Raw genomic sequence first — 18,206 nt, 5'->3', positions numbered from 1 at the left:
CTTCGTAGCTCATCTGAAGGAAATAAATAATGATGACTTGATCTTTGGGGGTTTCATGAGTCAGCAACTAGAGCCTATTAATTCTTCCATCAAGAGAGCTTTCAACATTTTGGGTCCTGGAAAAGAAGAGGAGGGAGGTTACCTCTTGGATTTTATCAGCCACTATTTTCCTACATGGTGTTTACCCCATATTTACATTGAAAAGTAAGGAAAACACTAGTGTTACTCCCTGGCACCTGTTTACTGAAGGAACTGAGCTCCGAGGCATTTCGGCTCTTTTCAGCCTGTATTGAAAATTCCTATCATGTTTCAGATCACCATGCCTTCCCAGGTCAAGAGCTGCTCACTGTGCAAAGGTCAGTTTACAATTTTACCCAGCTTTATCCCCACCTGTACGTCCCTCCTCCATCCTTTAGTGAACACTGCATTACTTTGAAGTTGAAGGTTGCACTGGGGCAGGCAGAGTAGCTTTACTCCCACCCTGAGTTGAAACAGATAAAGGATTCTACAGAGCAGGTGTTCAATGGACCAAGGTCATCGAACAATGACTCAGTGTAAATACTCAAACTGCAGTTGCAGACAACCTCAGTACATGACAGTTGCAGCTGATGAGTGTCCTTTTGTCTAGCTGTCACCGTGGCCTGAGGACACAGAACAAATCAAATGAAGACGCCTGTGCCTGCCTTGGAAGGTTATGTCTTCACTAACTCTGTAGCAAGCGGCCGACTGGCATAACTTGATGGGGATCTCTGCAATTGTTTGGATGATTTTGTTTCTTAGAAACTATTTGTTCAGGGGGAAAAAATGGAAAGTGGAGAGATGAAGTCAGTTTTCTTCTGACATTTCCAAGGATGAATATATATGAAGGACAAGCAGGCAATCTCTCCTTTTTGCAGTCAATCCCTAGAACCAAGAAAGTCCTTCATAGTTGGTGAACAAGTTAGAAAGTCAGAAGACTGATCCCGGGAAAGAAGAGGAATTATCACCAATAGATTACAAGTTCATGGTTCTCAGCACTGCACTGGAGTTTCAATTTGAGACAATGCCTCAAAGTCAAAGTCAAAGGCATCAAATACTGGCAGGGTGCAGATGATTAAAGTCACCAAAAATGGGTTTAAGTTACTAGGATTTAAAAAATTACTAGTTGATCAGATGAAAAAGTTTTAGAAAAACTCTTGAATTATATGTGGCCAGAATATATATATAAAAGAATCTGTAGCATTTTTTCTGGTTTCATAGCTGAAAAGGCTAACAAAATGTTAAATGCTTTCCTCAATGTGAAATCATTAGGAAATGAATAAGTGTTAAGTTCTCATAACTCTGAACTTAATGAGGGTTAAGTTACTTTATATTTTCAATGTAGTGAAAAGGTCAGCAAACATTTCTGTAAAGGGCTATATTGAGAGAGAAATAAGAAGAACCCTTGAAGGACTTACACCAGCTGAATACATTAATAGTGGTTTACAGAACTGATCCCCATTTCATAATGGTGAAGGCTGAAATTAAATGATTTGTTCAATGTTATATCTTTAGGGTGGAAGGGCCCAAATAAAGTCATGTCTTTCGGCTGTTAACTCAGTTCTGTTTTAACTTTACCACAGCATGTGTAGCGCTCTGTGTACCAAAATCGGGAGAGGGGTCCAAAAAGGAACGTGAAAAGATGCTCAAGATCATTAATTATTAGAGAAATGAAAACCACAGCTACTCTGATAAATCTCACATCCGTCAGAATGGACATCATCAAAAAGTCTGCAAATAACAAATGCTGGAGAGGATATGGAGAAAAGGGAACCTGCCTTCACTGTAGTGGGATTTTAAAGTTGGTGCAGCCACTGTGGAAAACAGTATGGAGGTTCATCAAAAAATCTAAAAACAGAATTACTGTATGATCCAGCAATCCCACTCTTGGGCACATATCCAGACAAAACTATAATTCAAACAGATACAGCAACCCTATGTTCATAATCAGCACTATTTATAACAGCCAAGACATAGAAGCAACCTAAGTGTCTATCAACAGAGGAATGGATAAAGAAGATGTGGTATATATATATACATTGGAATACTACTCAACCAATAAAAAGAACAAAATAATGGCATTTGCAGCAACGTGGAGGGACCTAGAGATTGTCACACAGAGGGATTCCGACAGAGAAAGACAAATACCATGTGATACCACTTGCATGTAGAACCTCGAATATGACACAAATGGACATATCTCTGAAACGGAAACAGAATCACGAACATAGAGACTAGACTGGTGGCTGCCAAGTGGGAGGAAACGGGGAGGGAAGGATTGGGAGTTTGTGATTAACAGATGCAAACCATTATACATGGAATGGATCAACAACAAGGCCCTACTGTAGAGCACAGGGAACTGTATTCAGCATCTTCTGACAAACTACAATGGAAGAGAATGTGAAAAAGAAATGATATATACACACACATACAAATATATGAGTCACTTTGCTGTACAGCAGTAATTAACATAACACTGGAAATCAACTATACTTGAATAAAGTGTTTTTTTTGTTTTGTTTTGTTTTTTTTTTTACAATTTTAAGAAGGCCTCCAGAAAGCTCTAAGTCCAGTGGGGCTACTCCTAACCTTTCCTCCCTCCAGGCTGAGTGCAGCCACAGTTGTGTGGGAATGCTTGCCCTCTGTGTTGAGAATAGGAGCTGCAGCCTTCTCCTTGTTCTCTCAAGATACAGTTGGCCAACACATATAATTTCAAGCACCTACTGTCTGCCAGACATTCTAGTTGCTGGGATACAGTGTGGCTGACTCCTTTCCCTCAAGGGAGCTTCATACTAGTTGAGGGAGGCAATCAACAAGCATCAAATAACTAAATCAATCAATCACATCCAATTTTGATCACCATTAGGAAGAAAATAAAATAGAACACCATAAAAAGTAACTAGCATTGGTAATGTAAGGAGGGGACGGAAGCAGGCTGGGTTATTCAGAGAGGCTGGTTGGCACATTCGCCAGGCAGGAAGATCCCTGAAACAGCAGTAACAATACCCCAAACAGTAACCTGAATATTGGAAACACGTGATGAGCTAATATTTCCAATATATGTTATTGTGGTGGACCAGGTGATCCACCCAGTGTTTTGAATCTGGGCCAAGAAATGTGGACAGGCAGAAAAGGAGATAATCTCAGGGTTCAGGGTAAGGGTGGGCTTCCCTGGGACAGAGAGAATAAGGATGGCACTGGGATGGTATTACCTCTTAACCCTAAAGAAGTGAAGTGAAAGTCATTCAGTTGTGTCTGACTCTTTGCTACTCCATGGACTATAGTCCATGGAATTCTCCAGGCCAGAATACTGGAGTGGGTAGCCTTTCCCTTCTCCAGGGGATCTTCCCAACCCAGGGATCAAACCCAGGTCTCCTACATTGCAGGCAGATTCTTTACCATCTGAGCCACCAGGGAAATTGCCTTAAGTCAACTAAATTGGTGGTAATTTGTTTCAGCAGCAGTAGGAAACTAATACATCACCCAAGGCCACCAGAGCTTCAGAGTGGCAGGGCCAGAGTTAAAATCAAGGCTATCTGGTGCCAGTGTGAAGATTTAAGCACTGTGTTATATGGCTGCTCACAGGCAGAATAAAATTTCAGGTTGAATGCAAAATCAGTGTCCCCGAGCTTTTCCTCTTATGCTCAGAATTCCACATCTCAGAGAAACTAAAACCAACCAACCAACCAAACACACACACAGAGAGAGAGACAGACACAGAGAGAGAAACATGGGATCCAATATTCACCTGTCCCCTTGCTTCATGTTTTCAGTCATGGACCCAAGAGATCACTAAACAAACTTCCCATTTCAGTGATAAGGAATTTGAGGACTAAGAGATTGTGATTTCAAGTTAACCAGATGGCTGGTGAAGCAATCAGGGGGCAGGTGGTGATGTGGGGCTGCACATCCCATTGCCTCTAAGGAGCTCGAGCAGAGGCCAATGGCAAGTGAGGACCAAAGGATCCAGGCTTCCTGTGTTTCTCATTATTTGCTCAGAAAAGGTGGGAGGAGAAATGTGCATCGCACATCTACCCAATATCACTAGAAGAACTCAAAGTTCTCTCTGTAGCAACTTTTTAGCCCCTTTTGATTATTATATTCCAGAATATTAGCCACTTTTATACCCTGGTCACGTGGTCCCCAGCTAACACAACAGCTACGACTGAGTGGGAGCTCATGAATATTACTTGAATTGAACAAGAAGCTTATGATAGCATTCTTAGACCAGTGCTTTTTCAGAATTTAACAGGCCCACAAATCCTTTGAGAATCTTGTTAAAATGCACATTCAGAGTCAGACAGTCTGGTTGGGGCCTGAGATTGGGCATTTCTACCAAGTTCTCCTATGACGCTGATACTACTGGTCCATGGTCTGTATTTTTCCAAGTCCCTGAAAATAAGACCTCCCTATCCATAAACAAAATGTAAGTCATGCAAAGTTTGGTCATTTAATGTAAGTTTGCAAAGAAGGCATGGAAATAGATTTTTGCCCTTTTTGATAACCCTGCCCTCCCAGTAAAGGGAGTCAATGAGACGCCAGAGTTCAATGGAGAGTTGGAAGCGTGCCCCCAATACCTGCTCCCTGCGCTCAGCTGTCTTCCAGAGGCGGGGAAGCGTGTAGTGAGACGAAGGGGGGAAGTGTCCAGGAGCGCCCACGCCTCCTCTCCTCTTCCATTTTTAGCCTGTGAGGTGCATCTGTCCCCTCTGAACCGCCGAGGTCACAAGCGAACACACCCAGCACCGCGCCCCGCTCCGCGCCTTTGCCCGGGCGGAGACGGCCGATGCGCGTGCGTGCGCGCTCAGTATAAATAGATCGCAGGCGGCGGCCACTGGACAGAGCCAGGCTGCGGGCACCGCGGGCCATGGCGGGCGAGGACCACCAGTGGCAGGGCAGCATCCTGTACAACATGCTCATGAGCGCCAAGCAAGTGCAAGCGACCCCGGAGCCGCCCAAGGCACGGGTGGGGGCCGCGTGCTGGGGCTGCTCCTGTGGCTCTGAGCCCCCGGTGGGCAGAGAGGGACTGACCGGTGCGCCGGCCACGGTGCTCCTGTACCGCTGCTGCTTTTGCGGGGAAGACCACCCGCGGCAGGGCAGCATCCTCTACAACCTGCTCATGAACGCCAAGCAAGCGCAGGAGACTCCGGAGGCGCCCGAGGAAGGACTGGGGGCCGCGTGCTGGGGCTGCTCCTGTGGCTCTGAGCCCCCGGCGGGCAGAGAGGGGCTGACGGGTGTGCGGACCACGGTGCTCCTGTACCGCTGCTGCTTCTGCGGGGAAGACCACCCGCGGCAGGGCAGCATTCTGTACAGCTTGCTCACCAGCGCCAAGCAGACGCACGTGGCGCCTGAAGCTTCCGAGGCGCAGCCGGGGGGCGCATGGTGGGACCGCTCTTACAGCGCGCGGAGGCTAGGGGGCCGAGAGGAACTGCGGGGCGGGCAGGCGGGTGCGCTCCCGTGCCTCTGCTGCTTTTGCGGTGAAGACCACCCGCGGCTGGGCAGCCTCCCCTGCCACGTGCCCTCGGGCGCCAAGCCGACGGACTTGGCTAGAGAGGTACCGCCGGGGACCCCCTGGTGGGACCCCGCGCGCGGCGTGCGGCGGCGGGTGACCCTCAAGAGCCCACAGGTGGTCTGCGAGGCCGCGTCGGCGGGGCTGTTGAAGACGCTGCGTTTCGTCAAGTACTTGCCCTGCTTCCAGGTGCTCCCCCTGGACCAGCAGCTAGTGCTGTTGCGCAGCTGCTGGGCGCCGCTGCTCATGCTGGAGCTGGCCCAGGACCGCCTGAACTTTGAGACGGTGGAGACCTCTGAGCCCAGCCTGCTGCAGAGCATCCTCGCCACCAGGCGGCGGGAGACCGCGGGCAACGAGCCGCCGCCCCAACCCCCACTGCTGCCGCACTCGGTCTTGCCGCTGGAGGCCGAGTATTTGCCCTCGGCCGCCGAGGTCCAAACTATCAAGGGCTTCCTTGCCAAGTGCCGGAGCCTGGATATAACTACCAAGGAGTACGCCTACCTCAAGGGGACCGTACTCTTCAACCCGGGTAAGGGCGCCGGCCTCGGCTCTGGCTTTTCTCCGCAGTACCGACCCCGGGGCGCAGACACTCGAAGAGTTTTCAGTTAGAGGAGTTTGAGGGTGCACAAGTGAGGAATCCTGGCTAACTCAGCAGAGATAGGGGAGTTCCGGAAACCCATTCCTCGTGAGGGGCAGGGAGTGGTGGCTTCAGAAACCCCGCCGAGAGGAGGAGGAGGGGGGCTGTTTGCTAAGGTTTGTACTTGATCTCTCACATCTTTTTGTTACCACAGAAAAGTTTGTGGCTTGGGGAACTTGGCTATATTCCTTGTCAAATCTTCTAAATCCACTAGCGTACTTTTAAAAAAGAAAATAAAGTTTGGGTTCGCTGCAAATTCTGCAACGTCTGTTTGTGAAACTCAACTCTGAAATTTACCAGAGGCTTTTTTTGTCGGCCGAAGGCTGTTAAGGCTGGCAAGAAAAGAAACATTTGTTAAGGATCCGTAGAGAGACCATCCATCCCCTGGGGGGTACTGGCAGGAAGAACACTGGACTCGGTGTTTCGTGGGTCTGCCTCTGAGTGGTCATTTTAATGGTCCTAAGTAGTTGAACTATCTCATCGTCTAAATGTGACAGGTTAGCAAAGGGATAGGAAAAAGACATGTTCAGGACTGCAAGCAGGAGCGCTGTTTTAGAGCCTTTAGATACCTTGTGGCTGGTTAGTCACTAAGTCATTCGGACTCTTGCAACCTGCCAGGCTCCTCTGTCCATGGGATTTCCCAGGCCAGAATACTGGAGGGGGTTGCCATCTCTTTCTCTTAGATATCCTAGAGACCTTGTCAACCCCCTGGGCCTCTCCCTCTTCCTCCATCCCTTTGGCAGATAAGGTAGTCTAGTTGCAAGCGACCTTACTCCAAAGTAAATGGCCACTGAGTTGTGGCACGTGAGTCTCCTGGGCCCAAGGGGATGTCCACTGCCCCACACTTTCAGGGTGCCTGTTGGGTGCTGAACACTGCCCTGCTAAGCACAACCAAATCATCCAAGAACATCTCCCTGGACAGCCCAGCACTTTGTCTCGAGTGTGTCCTACTACTGGAGTCATCTTGGACCAGCATCCTTCCAAGAGGGTCGTGGGTGGGCAGGAAATTTTCAGATAGCTTTCACCATGCTCCCACTACATCCTTTATCCTGACACCAGGCGTCTTGCTGTCATGCCCTTGGGGTTATGTCCTTGCTTCCTACCTAGCATGTTTGCAGTGGTCAAGAACAGTATTTAATGGGATGATAATTCAGACCTCACGTTTCAGGACTTAGAGACCTCAGCTTATCCCAGTGATCATTATAGTTTACCTTTTGCTTATACCAGTTTTCCAAACTTGCCTGTGCTCTTGGGGGTGGGGGTCATCCAAAATCTTTCCAGGTTCTTCCTCTGGAAGTTCTGATTCAGTAGCTCTGGTCCAAGGTTTGCAAATGTGCATCCATAGTAATGCATTCTCACGTGGTTCTTAAGATCGTTGGGAAGACTGTTTTCTTGCTCCTTCAGGCATTTTATTAGACATCTACCATGTGCTTTGTTCTGCTGGAATAAAAAGGTAAGACAAGCCCTAAGCTTTTAGAAGTTTACATCCCACTGGCTTACCTTTTCCTCCACCCTGTTTTGCATCCCTTACTCTTCCCCTGCTTTTCTGAATTCTCTCTCAAAGGAGTCTAATCCACCCAAGTTGGGTATGCTTTAAATACAAATATACTTTATCTGGGAAAAAGTACTGCCTGCTAAGTGTGTGGCCTTTCTTTGGTGTTTATCATTTTGTATCCCCTGATCTTTATGTTTAAAAATGTCCCTCCCCCCTCCCATGGAATCCATCAATCTGCCTTTCTCTTTCCTCAAATTAATTTCAAGGCAGGTCTTGGTGGGGCAGTGGGGGCAGGGTCGAGGGGGGAGGGCACTTTTAGAGGAGGATGGAGAAAGAGGAGTGTGGTATGAAAGCAGAGAAGAGTAGAGTTCACAAGATGAAGTTTTAATAAACCATGAATTTAGACCTGGTGGAGCTTCCAACCACCACCCTTTGGTGGTTTCATGCAAGCTTCTTCTGAAGCTAGAGGAACCCAGTGGGCTACAGTCCACGGGGTTGCAAGAGAGTCGGACATGACTTAGCAACTAAACAACAAAACAACGTGAATGGAATCCCAGTGCAGTAAAATTGGGTCTCAAGCCTGGATAATGAACTGTAGGTAGTAGGGGATGGTAATGCATGGACTGGGGTAATCAGAATAGGAATATGGATTATAGATGTTGTGCTATTTTTGTTCTCATCGATCAGATTTGATACTTGCCTATAATAGAAATAACTTGCCTATTGCCAGTATTTTTTCTAAAAGAACACTGGCTGGTTCTGTTACTCTGACAATGAGCATGATGCTTTTAAAATACTTTTCTATTGGATTCATAGAAAATCGGAAGGAAAATGATTACAATAATCAACACCATTTAAACTGAATGGTAAATTGGTACTTAAATACAAGTTAGAGAGTTTACAGTAATAGTCCAGTAATATCACCATTGTGTAGGATCAAAGGACTTTTAAAAGCAGCCTCCTCTTACCACCCTCTTTATAAAACTTAACAGGCATTTAATCTTCCCTGTATTGTATTTCATTCTCTTTTACTTGGGTCTCAGGTTGTATTTGAAAAGTTACTTTTGCACCATGTTGCAATCAATGATGTTTTCATGCTTACTCTTTAACCCTTTAAAGACTGCTTACTTTAAAATGTTTTTTAAAGAGCCTTTTGGAATGCTCATTAGACTCCATTTTTAAAAGATTTTTTTGATGTGGACCATTTTTAAAGTCTTTATTGAACTTGTTACAATACTGTTTCTGTTTTCTGTTTTTGTTTTTTGGCCAGGAGGCATGTGAGATCTTAGCTCCCCAGCCAGGGGAGCACACCCGCAAACCCCTGCACTGAAAGGCAAAGTCTTAATCACTGGAACACCAGGGAAGTCCCTGGAATCACTTTTTTAAAAACCTTCCCCAATACAGAAGTCATGGTACGATGAACTAAGTGGCCAGTATTAACTCTTAAATTATTGTGGGACTCCAGACTAAAATCAGCCTGCAGGCAAATAATTAAAATGAGACTGTCAGTCACAGTTGACAGCTGTGAAGTCCACCACCATGCACTGTAATCATTACAGTGGTGGGAAATTCAAGGGAGGATGGTCAAATATTAGCTGGCAAAACTTCTCACCTTTATACTAAGGCCCATTTCCTACAGGTAAAACATAAGATGCACACTTCTTGAAATAATTTTAATGTCTTTGTAAGTGCATAGAGAGTGAACTGGAGCAGTGCTATTCATTAAACTATATTTAACGGTCCTACTGAGTTAAATATGCATTTGGCTCAGGACCAGCAGTTTTTGAATATGAGCCTACAAACATAGTGACTATTAAATAAGTCACATGATGTTTCCTTCTTGGAGGCTTTGTTCCTAAAACCTTAGAACTGGTTTGGCACTTTCTTTGTTGAAAAGAACTTTTAACCAGGGAGCTTGAGCATTGTTTTAATTGGTATGTGTATGTGCTCAGTTGTGTACAACTGTTTGTAACCCCATGACTGTAGCCCACCAGGCTCCTCTGTCCATGGGATTTCCCAGGCAAGAACACTGGAGTGGATTGTCATGTCCTTCTCCAGGGGATCTTGCCAACCCGGGGATCTTCCCAACCCAGGGATCAAATTCGAGTCTCCTGCACTGTTAGGCAGATTCTTTACCATTGAGCTGCCTGGGAAGCCCCCCCCCCCACCCCCATCCCTAAATATCATTTGTTTTTCAGTCACTTAGTCATGTCCAACTCTTTGTGACCCCATGGACTGCAGCATGCCAGGCTCCTCTTTCCATGGGACTTCCCAGGCAAGAATATTAGAGTGGGTTTTCATTTCCTCAAGGAAGCAAAAGGATCTATTGAAAAAGCTAGTCAAGAGTTCTGAGTGAGTGTTTCTAAACAAGATATTTTCTGCCATTTTTCTCCTGCAGACCTGCCAGGCCTGCAGTGCGTGAAGTACATCCAGGGACTTCAGTGGGGAACTCAACAGATACTGAGCGAACACGTCAGGATGACACACGGGGTGTACCGGGCCAGGTTTGCTGAACTGAACAGTGCCCTCTTCCTTCTGAGATTCATCAGCGCTAACACCCTGGCTGAACTGTTCTTCAGGCCCATCATTGGCACAGTCAGTATGGATGATATGATGCTGGAGATGCTCTGTGCAAAGTTGTGAAGGCACGCGGGCCACACATGTGCTGTTCACCATGAAGCACAATGGAGCAGCTATGGGCAGAAGTGTAAAATAGTGTAAAATAAAGTTTCTTATTATTTTTACACACAGTATTTTTGTAGTCCGTTAAAGAAAAACTCTAGTTACAGACGATTAGAAAATCCTCTGTTCCATGCTGTGTCACTGCAAAGGAGTGTTTCCCAACAGGAAATGCATCTCTGTACATCTTATAAAGACAGAGCAGGGGGTTTGCACTCATACACTATTTTTATCATAGTCTCTCCATTGAACCTGCTGAAATCAAGTTTGGAACATTAAGTTATAATGTTAAGTTGTTAACCACTCATTTGGTTGTGAAAAGGTTCATCAGGGTTTAAGGACAGCTTCAAAAAATATTAAACACCTAGTAAACAAAAATTACTTTTGTAGGTTTGCTCTGTCTCTTTGCCACTCCCATTAGCTGTGGGGAAGACTGTCTTTGTACAAAGTCGAGTGGAAATCTCTGATCAGAGAGGTAACTGAAAGTGAAATAGGTTTTTCAGAGTTTTAGTGTGGGATTTTTCTGTAGACAGTAAATAAAGTTCAGGAAACTTATATTCTATAAGGAGGCTCTATAGTTCCAGAAAATCAACATCATTCTAAATCCCCAATTTTATCTTACCTTTTAGATGCATTACATATATAACTGTCACATTGAATGAGTATGGTATGAAATATAAAGTGACTTTGTCGTTGGCTACTGCTGCCCCTTTAAATGCAATCAATGAAGCTAGTTCTTCTTGTCCCTGGATAAAATTTAGGGCACTAAATGTTTATTCACATAGGTAATAAATTGCTCATCAGTGATTAATACATCTAGTCCAGGTTAATAACCCATTGCAAGGACTCTTGAAATTTCTTTTGTGCAAACTTCTTTGGCAGTGTGATACATCTATGGACATCTTCTCAGAATGAGGCTCTTGATAATGCAGCAAATAAAATACTTAGGATTCCAAAGAAAATGAGTTATGTCAAAAGATAGTATTAAGAATGTTAAACTTTCTGCTGTACAGCAGAGTAACTCAGGTATACACAGATACATTCCTTTTTATACTCTTCTCCATTATCAGTACAGTTCAGTACAGTTGCTCAGCCGTGTCCAACTCTTTGCGACCCCATGAATCGCAGCACACCAGGCCTCCCTGTCCATCACCAACTCCCGGAGGTCACTCAGACTCGCGTCTATCAAGTCGGTGATGCCATCCAGCCATCTCATCCTCTGTCGTCCCCTTCTGCTCCTGCCCCCAATCCATTATGGTTTATCCCATTATTAAATACAGCTCCCTGTGCTATTTAATAGAAACTTGTTGTCCATCCATCCTATAAATCAACTACACTTCAATAGAAACATTAGATTTAAAAAAAAATAGTTTGAAATGTATGAAATGTACGTTCCTTTACACATTAAAAAAACTATCTGGTGGCAGGTCTCATATCTAAACTTTAGGGCAGTGATCAATACAATTGAAATTTGAAAATAATCTACATCTATAAAGTGATAAGAAAATATTTCAGATATCCTTTGGTGGCTGTGTTAGGAGGCCGCAAGATCACCATTCCACTCAGGGATCTGCCAGGTCTCGTGGGCCTCTGCCTAGAGTTGTCTTTAGGGCTAAGACTTACACAGAGACGTGGTAAGGATATACAGGCAGATCGTAAGGGGAAAAGACAGGCAGAGCCTGGGGGAATCCACATGTAGGGTTCCTTTTGCTCTCCCCCTCCCTTGGGGGATCACAAGCACGCTTTCCCTAGCAATAAAAATTCAGCAATGTGTGTACAGTATCTCTTGTCCACAGAAGCCCTTTGAGACTCAGAATTTAGGGTTTCTCTTGAGGGCTAGTCACATGGTCACCCTTGACCTAAGAGGTACCAAAATCCCAAATACACAGAAGCAGGGGCTCAGCATAAACCCCATTGTTGGCATCAACTGTCTAGGCCCAGAGAGCCACTCCTACGAGTTAGGGAAAGGAGGGAAGAGAATACTCCCTAAACCAAAGTTCCCAGATATCAGCCAAGGGCCAACCCTGCAAGCAGGTCCTTCTAGATAGCAGTCTCACTCTTGCTCTGTGAACTTGTCTTCACAATCCACTCCCTTGGCTGAGGAGTCTTTACAGAATTATGATCAGTAGAACCCAACACATCAGGGAGAGGCCAACCTGTAGAAGTGATCTCCACAAAGCCAGTTAAAGCACACCCCATTACCCAAAAAGGTCTATCTTAGAAAGCCTCTATAACTTTCTGTCTGAACCTTTTTATTTTTTTAAAGCTGGCCATAAACGTCAATTCAGGGCCCAGCATAGCTCTGGCCAGGAAGGAGAGGCTAACCCCAAAGCCCTGCAGTGTCACAATCGTCAGGGCACACATCCAAGACGTTGAATCCCTGACTGCACATGTGTCCCCTGGAAACAGAATTTCTGATGTTCCGGCACACCACAGAGGACATGCACGGGGCGGGCATGTCCAAGAACTCATAGTGTCCCCAGAGTGGCTTCCCACCATGGTTCCTCTTGTCCTCTGGTTCTCAAACTGTATGATTCAGAAGTCATTCAGTTCAGTCCTTGCTCTCAGAGGGACTGCCTGAGGCGGTCTATTCCAACATTTTGCCGGTGACAGTTCATCACCTGCCAAGGGGTGAACTGCATTTGGAAGTAGTGAGTGGGGACCGCAAAAGAGACGGGCTCTCTCACAGTCACAGTCATAAGCCATCTGGGCATGGCTGCCCATCTGAATCTGACTCACTCCCACAGCAGCTTGCTAGGTAGCCCGAAGGAATGTTTTTTCTTCAGAAAGAGCATAAAGCTCCCAGAAGCAATTCTGAAAAGCAAAGATCCTGAATGCCTCACCCTCACCCTGCGCCTACTTAGGTGTTGAAGGTTTCTTGTTCTACATCTCCACTGTTACAAGATCTGTGAGCCCAATCACCAATCCTAACTTTACACTTTTTCCTAACTAGTTCTTTTTGGTCCAGACCTTTCACTGGCAAGAGGGACACAAGAATTTTCACAGAACATTTTTACAACTGAAACAAAAAGACACATCATATTCAGGAACTGATCAGGGTGAAATTGAAACCAAGTCCGACTAAAACCAAGTGCCCTTACCAAGTTTATGATTACTCTCTCCATCCAAAACTTTATTTCCTTTCTTGTCCCCTCTGACCTCAATCCTGTGCTAACTGAACACTAATCAACCAGTTAGATGGCTAAAATTTCTGTTGTTAATAACATCATTAATATAATAAAACTGCTATTATAAATATTATCATTAATGTACAAATTCAGCTTATTTCTCCAGGGCAAAATGAACTCACAGACCCCCGAGCCATGGTCCACCTGGCCAGTGATTCATAAACCAGAGACATCCTGACTCCCAAAACCATGGTTCAGAAATGGTCATAAGACAATGATTAATCCCAGACTTTGTTTCTCTCTTGAAACATCCCTAAAGATGTGGAACATATATGCAATGGAACACTACTCATTCATAAAAAAAATGAAATAATGCCACTTGCAGCAATATGGATGGAACTAGAGATTATCATACTAAGTGAAGTAAGTCAGACAGAGAAAGACAAATACCATATGATATCACTTACATGTGGAATCTAAAATATGACACAAAAAAGATCATATCTAAGAAATAGAAACAGACTCACAGCATAGAGAGCAGACTTGTGGTTGCCAAGGTGGGTGGGGATGGATTGGGAGCTTGGGATTAACAGATACAAACTATTATATATAGAATAGAGAAACAACAAAGTCCTACTGTATAGCACAGGAAACAATATTCAATATCCTGTGATAAACCATAATAGAAAAGAATATGGAAAAGAATATGTTCATATGTGTATATATATATGTGTATATATATATATATATATATATATATATATATACACCCTGGTGGCTCAGACAATAAAGAAGCAATGCAGGAGACTTGGGTTTGATTCCTGGGTTGAGAAGATCCCCTGAAGGAGGGCATGCCAACCCATTTCAGTATTCTTGCCTGGAGAATCCCCATGGACAGAGGAGCCTTGTGGGCTATAGTCCATGGGGTCACAAAGAGTTGGATGTGACTGAGTACAGCACAATGGATAGCTGAATCACTTTGCTATACAGCAGAAATTAACACAACATCGTAAATCAACTATATTTCAATAAAATAAATTAAAAAATAAAACATCCCTACCTCAAAGACCAAGTTGGACAGGATCTGAGGCTTGTCTTCTACTCCCTTGTTTATGTGTGTGTGTGTGTGTGTGTGTGTGTGTGTGTGTGTTAGTCACTCACTCATGTCCAAGTCTTTGCAACCCCATGGACTATAGCCCACCAGGCTCCTCTGTCTAGACAAGAATACTGGAGTGGGTTGCCATTCCCTTCTCCAGGGGATCTTCCTAACCCAGGGATCGAACCTCAGTCTCCTGCATTGCAGGTAGATTCCTTACCATCTGAGTCACCAGGGAAGGCCCCTCCCTTGATTGGCATACTACAAATAAACTCTTACTTTCCTGCAAACACCCACTGTCAGAGTTTGGGTTTCTGTGCCATGGGCACATGAGCCTTTGCTTGATAACAAAAGTCTGATTTTTAACATTTGGAAAAATGGATTTATATACCTCCCCCTTCCCCCATGCCTCTTGCCCTGATCATTTATCTGGTGAGCAGCCTAGAAAAGATCAAACCCTTTGTGAAGACTGCAAGCCTGGGCAGCAGGAGAAAGGTGAGGGAAGTGCAGTCAGCTTGTCAGTCCACTGCTGCAAATTGCACCTAATCTGGAAAAGCAGAACACAAGTTGACAGTGGTGAGGCCTCTCTCCTTACACAGGGGTTCCAGAGTTGGATCGGCCAGCAGGGCAGAGGGGTCCCCCTGAGTGCCATCACACAATCTGCAGCTTTCAGCAGGAAGCACAAGTGAGGAATGTCATCAAGCTGTGCATCTGAACTACAGAGCACCTACAGCTCAATTTCAAATGGGCCCCTTGAAGAATCACCCTCACTCTGGGGCATCTGTAAGTGACCCAGCTGGTCCAGCCAGCATCCAGATGTTTACAGAGCTAAGACTGCACAGAGTGGTGTCCTACTGTTAGGACCCCACAGAGTAGAGTCCTTCTGTTTTGATGACTATAGCTTTGTAGAGTAGTCTGAAGTAAGGGCACCTGATTCTTCCAGCCCTGTTTTTCGTTCTCAAAATTGCTTTGGCTATTTGTGGTCTTTTGTGTCTCCATACAAAGTTTCAGATTTTTTGTTCTAGTTCTGTGAAAAAATGCCATTGGTAATTTGATAGGGATTGCAATGAATCTGTAGATTGCTTTGGGTAGTATAGTCATTTTGACAATATTGGTCTTCCAATCCCAAAGAAAGGCAATGCCAAAGAATGCTCAAACTACCACACAATTGCACTCATCTCACACGCTAGTAAAGGAATGCTCAAAATTCTCCAAGCCAGGCGTCAACAGTACCTGAACCATGAACTTCCAGATGTTCAAGCTGGTTTTAGAAAAGGCAGAGGAACCAGAGATCAAATTGCCAACATCTGCTGGATCATCGAAAAAGCAAGAGAGTTCCAGAAAAACATCTACTTCTGCTTTATTGACTAGGCCAAAGCCGTTGACTGTGTGGATCACAACAAACTGTGGAAAATTCTGAAAGAGATGGGAATACAGACCACCTGACCTGCCTCTTGAGAAACCTATATGCAGGTCAGGAAGCAACAGTTAGAACTGGACATGGAACAACAGACTGGTTCCAAATAGGAAAAGGAGTACGTCAAGGCTGTATATTGTCACCCTGCTTATTTAACTTATATGCAGAGTACATCATGAGAAATGCTGGGCTGGAGGAAGCACAAGCTGGAATCAAGATTGCCAGGAGAAATATCAATAACCTCAGATATGCAGATGACACCACCCTTATGGCAGAAAGTGAAGAAGAACTGAAGAGCCCTTGATGAAAGTGAAAGAGGAGAGTGAGAAAGTTGGCTTAAAGCTCAACATTCAGAAAACTAAGATCATGGCATCTGGTCCCATCACTTCATGGGAAATAGATGGGGAAACAGTGGAAACAGTGTCAGACTTTATTTTTTTGGGCTCCAAAATCACTGCAGATGGTGACTGCAGCCATGAAATTAAAAGACACTTACTCCTTGGAAGGAAAGTTATGACCAACCTAGACAGCATATTGAAAAGCACAGACATTACTTTGTCAACAAAGGTCCGTCTAGTCAAGGCTATGGTTTTTCCAGTAGTCATGTATGGATGTGAGATTTGGACTATAAAGAAAGCTGAGCACTGAAGAATTGATGCTTTTGAACTGTGGTGTTGGAGAAGACTCTTGAGAGTCTCTTGGACTGCAAGGAGATCCAACCAGTCCATTCTAAAGATCAGTCCCGGGTGTTCATTGGAAGGACTGATGTTGAAGCTTAAACTCCAATACTTTGGTCACCTGTTGTGAAGAGCTGACTCATTTGAAAAGACCCTGATGCTGGGAAAGTTTGAGAGCAGGAGAAGGGGACGACAGAGGATGAGATGGTTGGATGGCATCACCGACTCAATGGACATGGGTTTGGGTGGACTCCTGGAGTTGGTGATTGACAGGGAGGCCTGGCGTGCTGCGGTTCATGGGGTTGCAGAGAGTCGGACACGACTGAGCAACTGAACTGAACTGAACCCAGGAACATGGTATATCTTTCCATTTGTTTGTGTCATCTTTGATTTATTTCATTATTATCTTATAGTTTTTGGAGTACAGGTCTTTTTTCTCCTTAAGTAGGTTTATTCCTAGGTATTTTATTCTTTTTGATGTGGGGTAAATGGAATTGTTTCTTGAATTTCTTTTCCTGATCTTTCATTGTTAGTGTATAGAAATGCAATAGATTTCTTGGTGTTAATTTTATAGCCTACAACTTTACCAAATTCATTGATGAGCTCTAGTAGTTTTCTAAGAGTGTCCTAAATAAACGTCTAGCAGTTCCAGAGTCTGAGTCCCATTCATTGAGCCTGTGTCTGCTTTCAGCTGAACACAACTCAATACTGACCATAAAACAGCCCATAGTGGGCAGTATCAGGTTTTATCTTGGAGTCAGGTCCAAACAATTAGGACCTGTGAATTCAGCATATCAAAAATGCCAGCGGGGTTTTCTCAGCAGTAGCAAAGCAGAGACGCTGTAGGGCCAGACACCTGTGTTCCAAGTCCAAGAGGCAAGCCAGGCTTTCCCAAGCACTTTTCACCCTGTCAGTCTTAGAGTTCAAGTTGACCCACAAAAAAATAAATACATCAGGGCAGAAAATTATCAGCCTCTAAGGGGTCATAAATCTGATTTTAGAGAGCTCATTAGCAAAATAAAAACTGCTGTCTAAAATCCGAAATATGTATCTTCATCTGAAAACTTGCCGTTCCCTAAAGACTCCCACTGGCAAAATCACAGCAAAAAACCCATCAGTTGGAGACTTGATTCCAGTACTAAGAGTTTCAATTCCAACCTGCCCACAGGTGGCAGATAGCAAGGGAGCTGTGTCCCAGTAATGTTTTTTTTTTTTTTTTAACTTTGCTCTTTTCCCTGGTGGAGATGACCCCTCTAGCATTTATGAAATTAAACACATAACAACAGTTTCCATCAGTTTTTATCATACATCTACATGCCATAGCCACAAAATACAAAGCTGTGATTTAAAATTCCTTTTCTTTCTCATGCAAAGTTTACTCGAAGCCCTAGCAGTAAATTCACCATTTACACCCTTCACATCACAGCTGCCAGGAGAAGCCAGGTGGAGTCCAAGCGGAGGGAAGGGGAGAGCTGCAGTAGCAGCTACAGGCTGAAGAAAAGACTAGAGTGGCTCTTTATCTTTCTTTTTTTCCTCTGGTTTATCTAAAGCCT

The 18,206-nt window shown here is 44.6% G+C and overlaps 1 protein-coding gene across 1 annotated transcript; it reads left to right on the top strand.

The window, feature by feature from the left end:
* Positions 1-4,855: 4,855 nt before the first annotated feature.
* Positions 4,856-10,400, top strand: NR0B1 (nuclear receptor subfamily 0 group B member 1). Its single transcript, XM_027963039.2, has 2 exons — positions 4,856-6,053; positions 10,055-10,400. The coding sequence occupies exons 1-2, from the start codon at positions 4,883-4,885 to the stop codon at positions 10,297-10,299; spliced, it is 1,416 nt and encodes a 471-aa protein (XP_027818840.2). The 5' UTR covers positions 4,856-4,882; the 3' UTR covers positions 10,300-10,400.
* The last annotated feature ends 7,806 nt before the right edge of the window (positions 10,401-18,206 follow it).

This window comes from Ovis aries, chromosome X, assembly GCF_016772045.2.
Source record: "Ovis aries strain OAR_USU_Benz2616 breed Rambouillet chromosome X, ARS-UI_Ramb_v3.0, whole genome shotgun sequence".
NCBI classification, from domain to species: domain Eukaryota; kingdom Metazoa; phylum Chordata; class Mammalia; order Artiodactyla; family Bovidae; genus Ovis; species Ovis aries.
The sequence above is the reverse complement of the archived record's forward strand: the minus strand, read 5'-3'. Positions and strand labels throughout refer to the sequence as shown.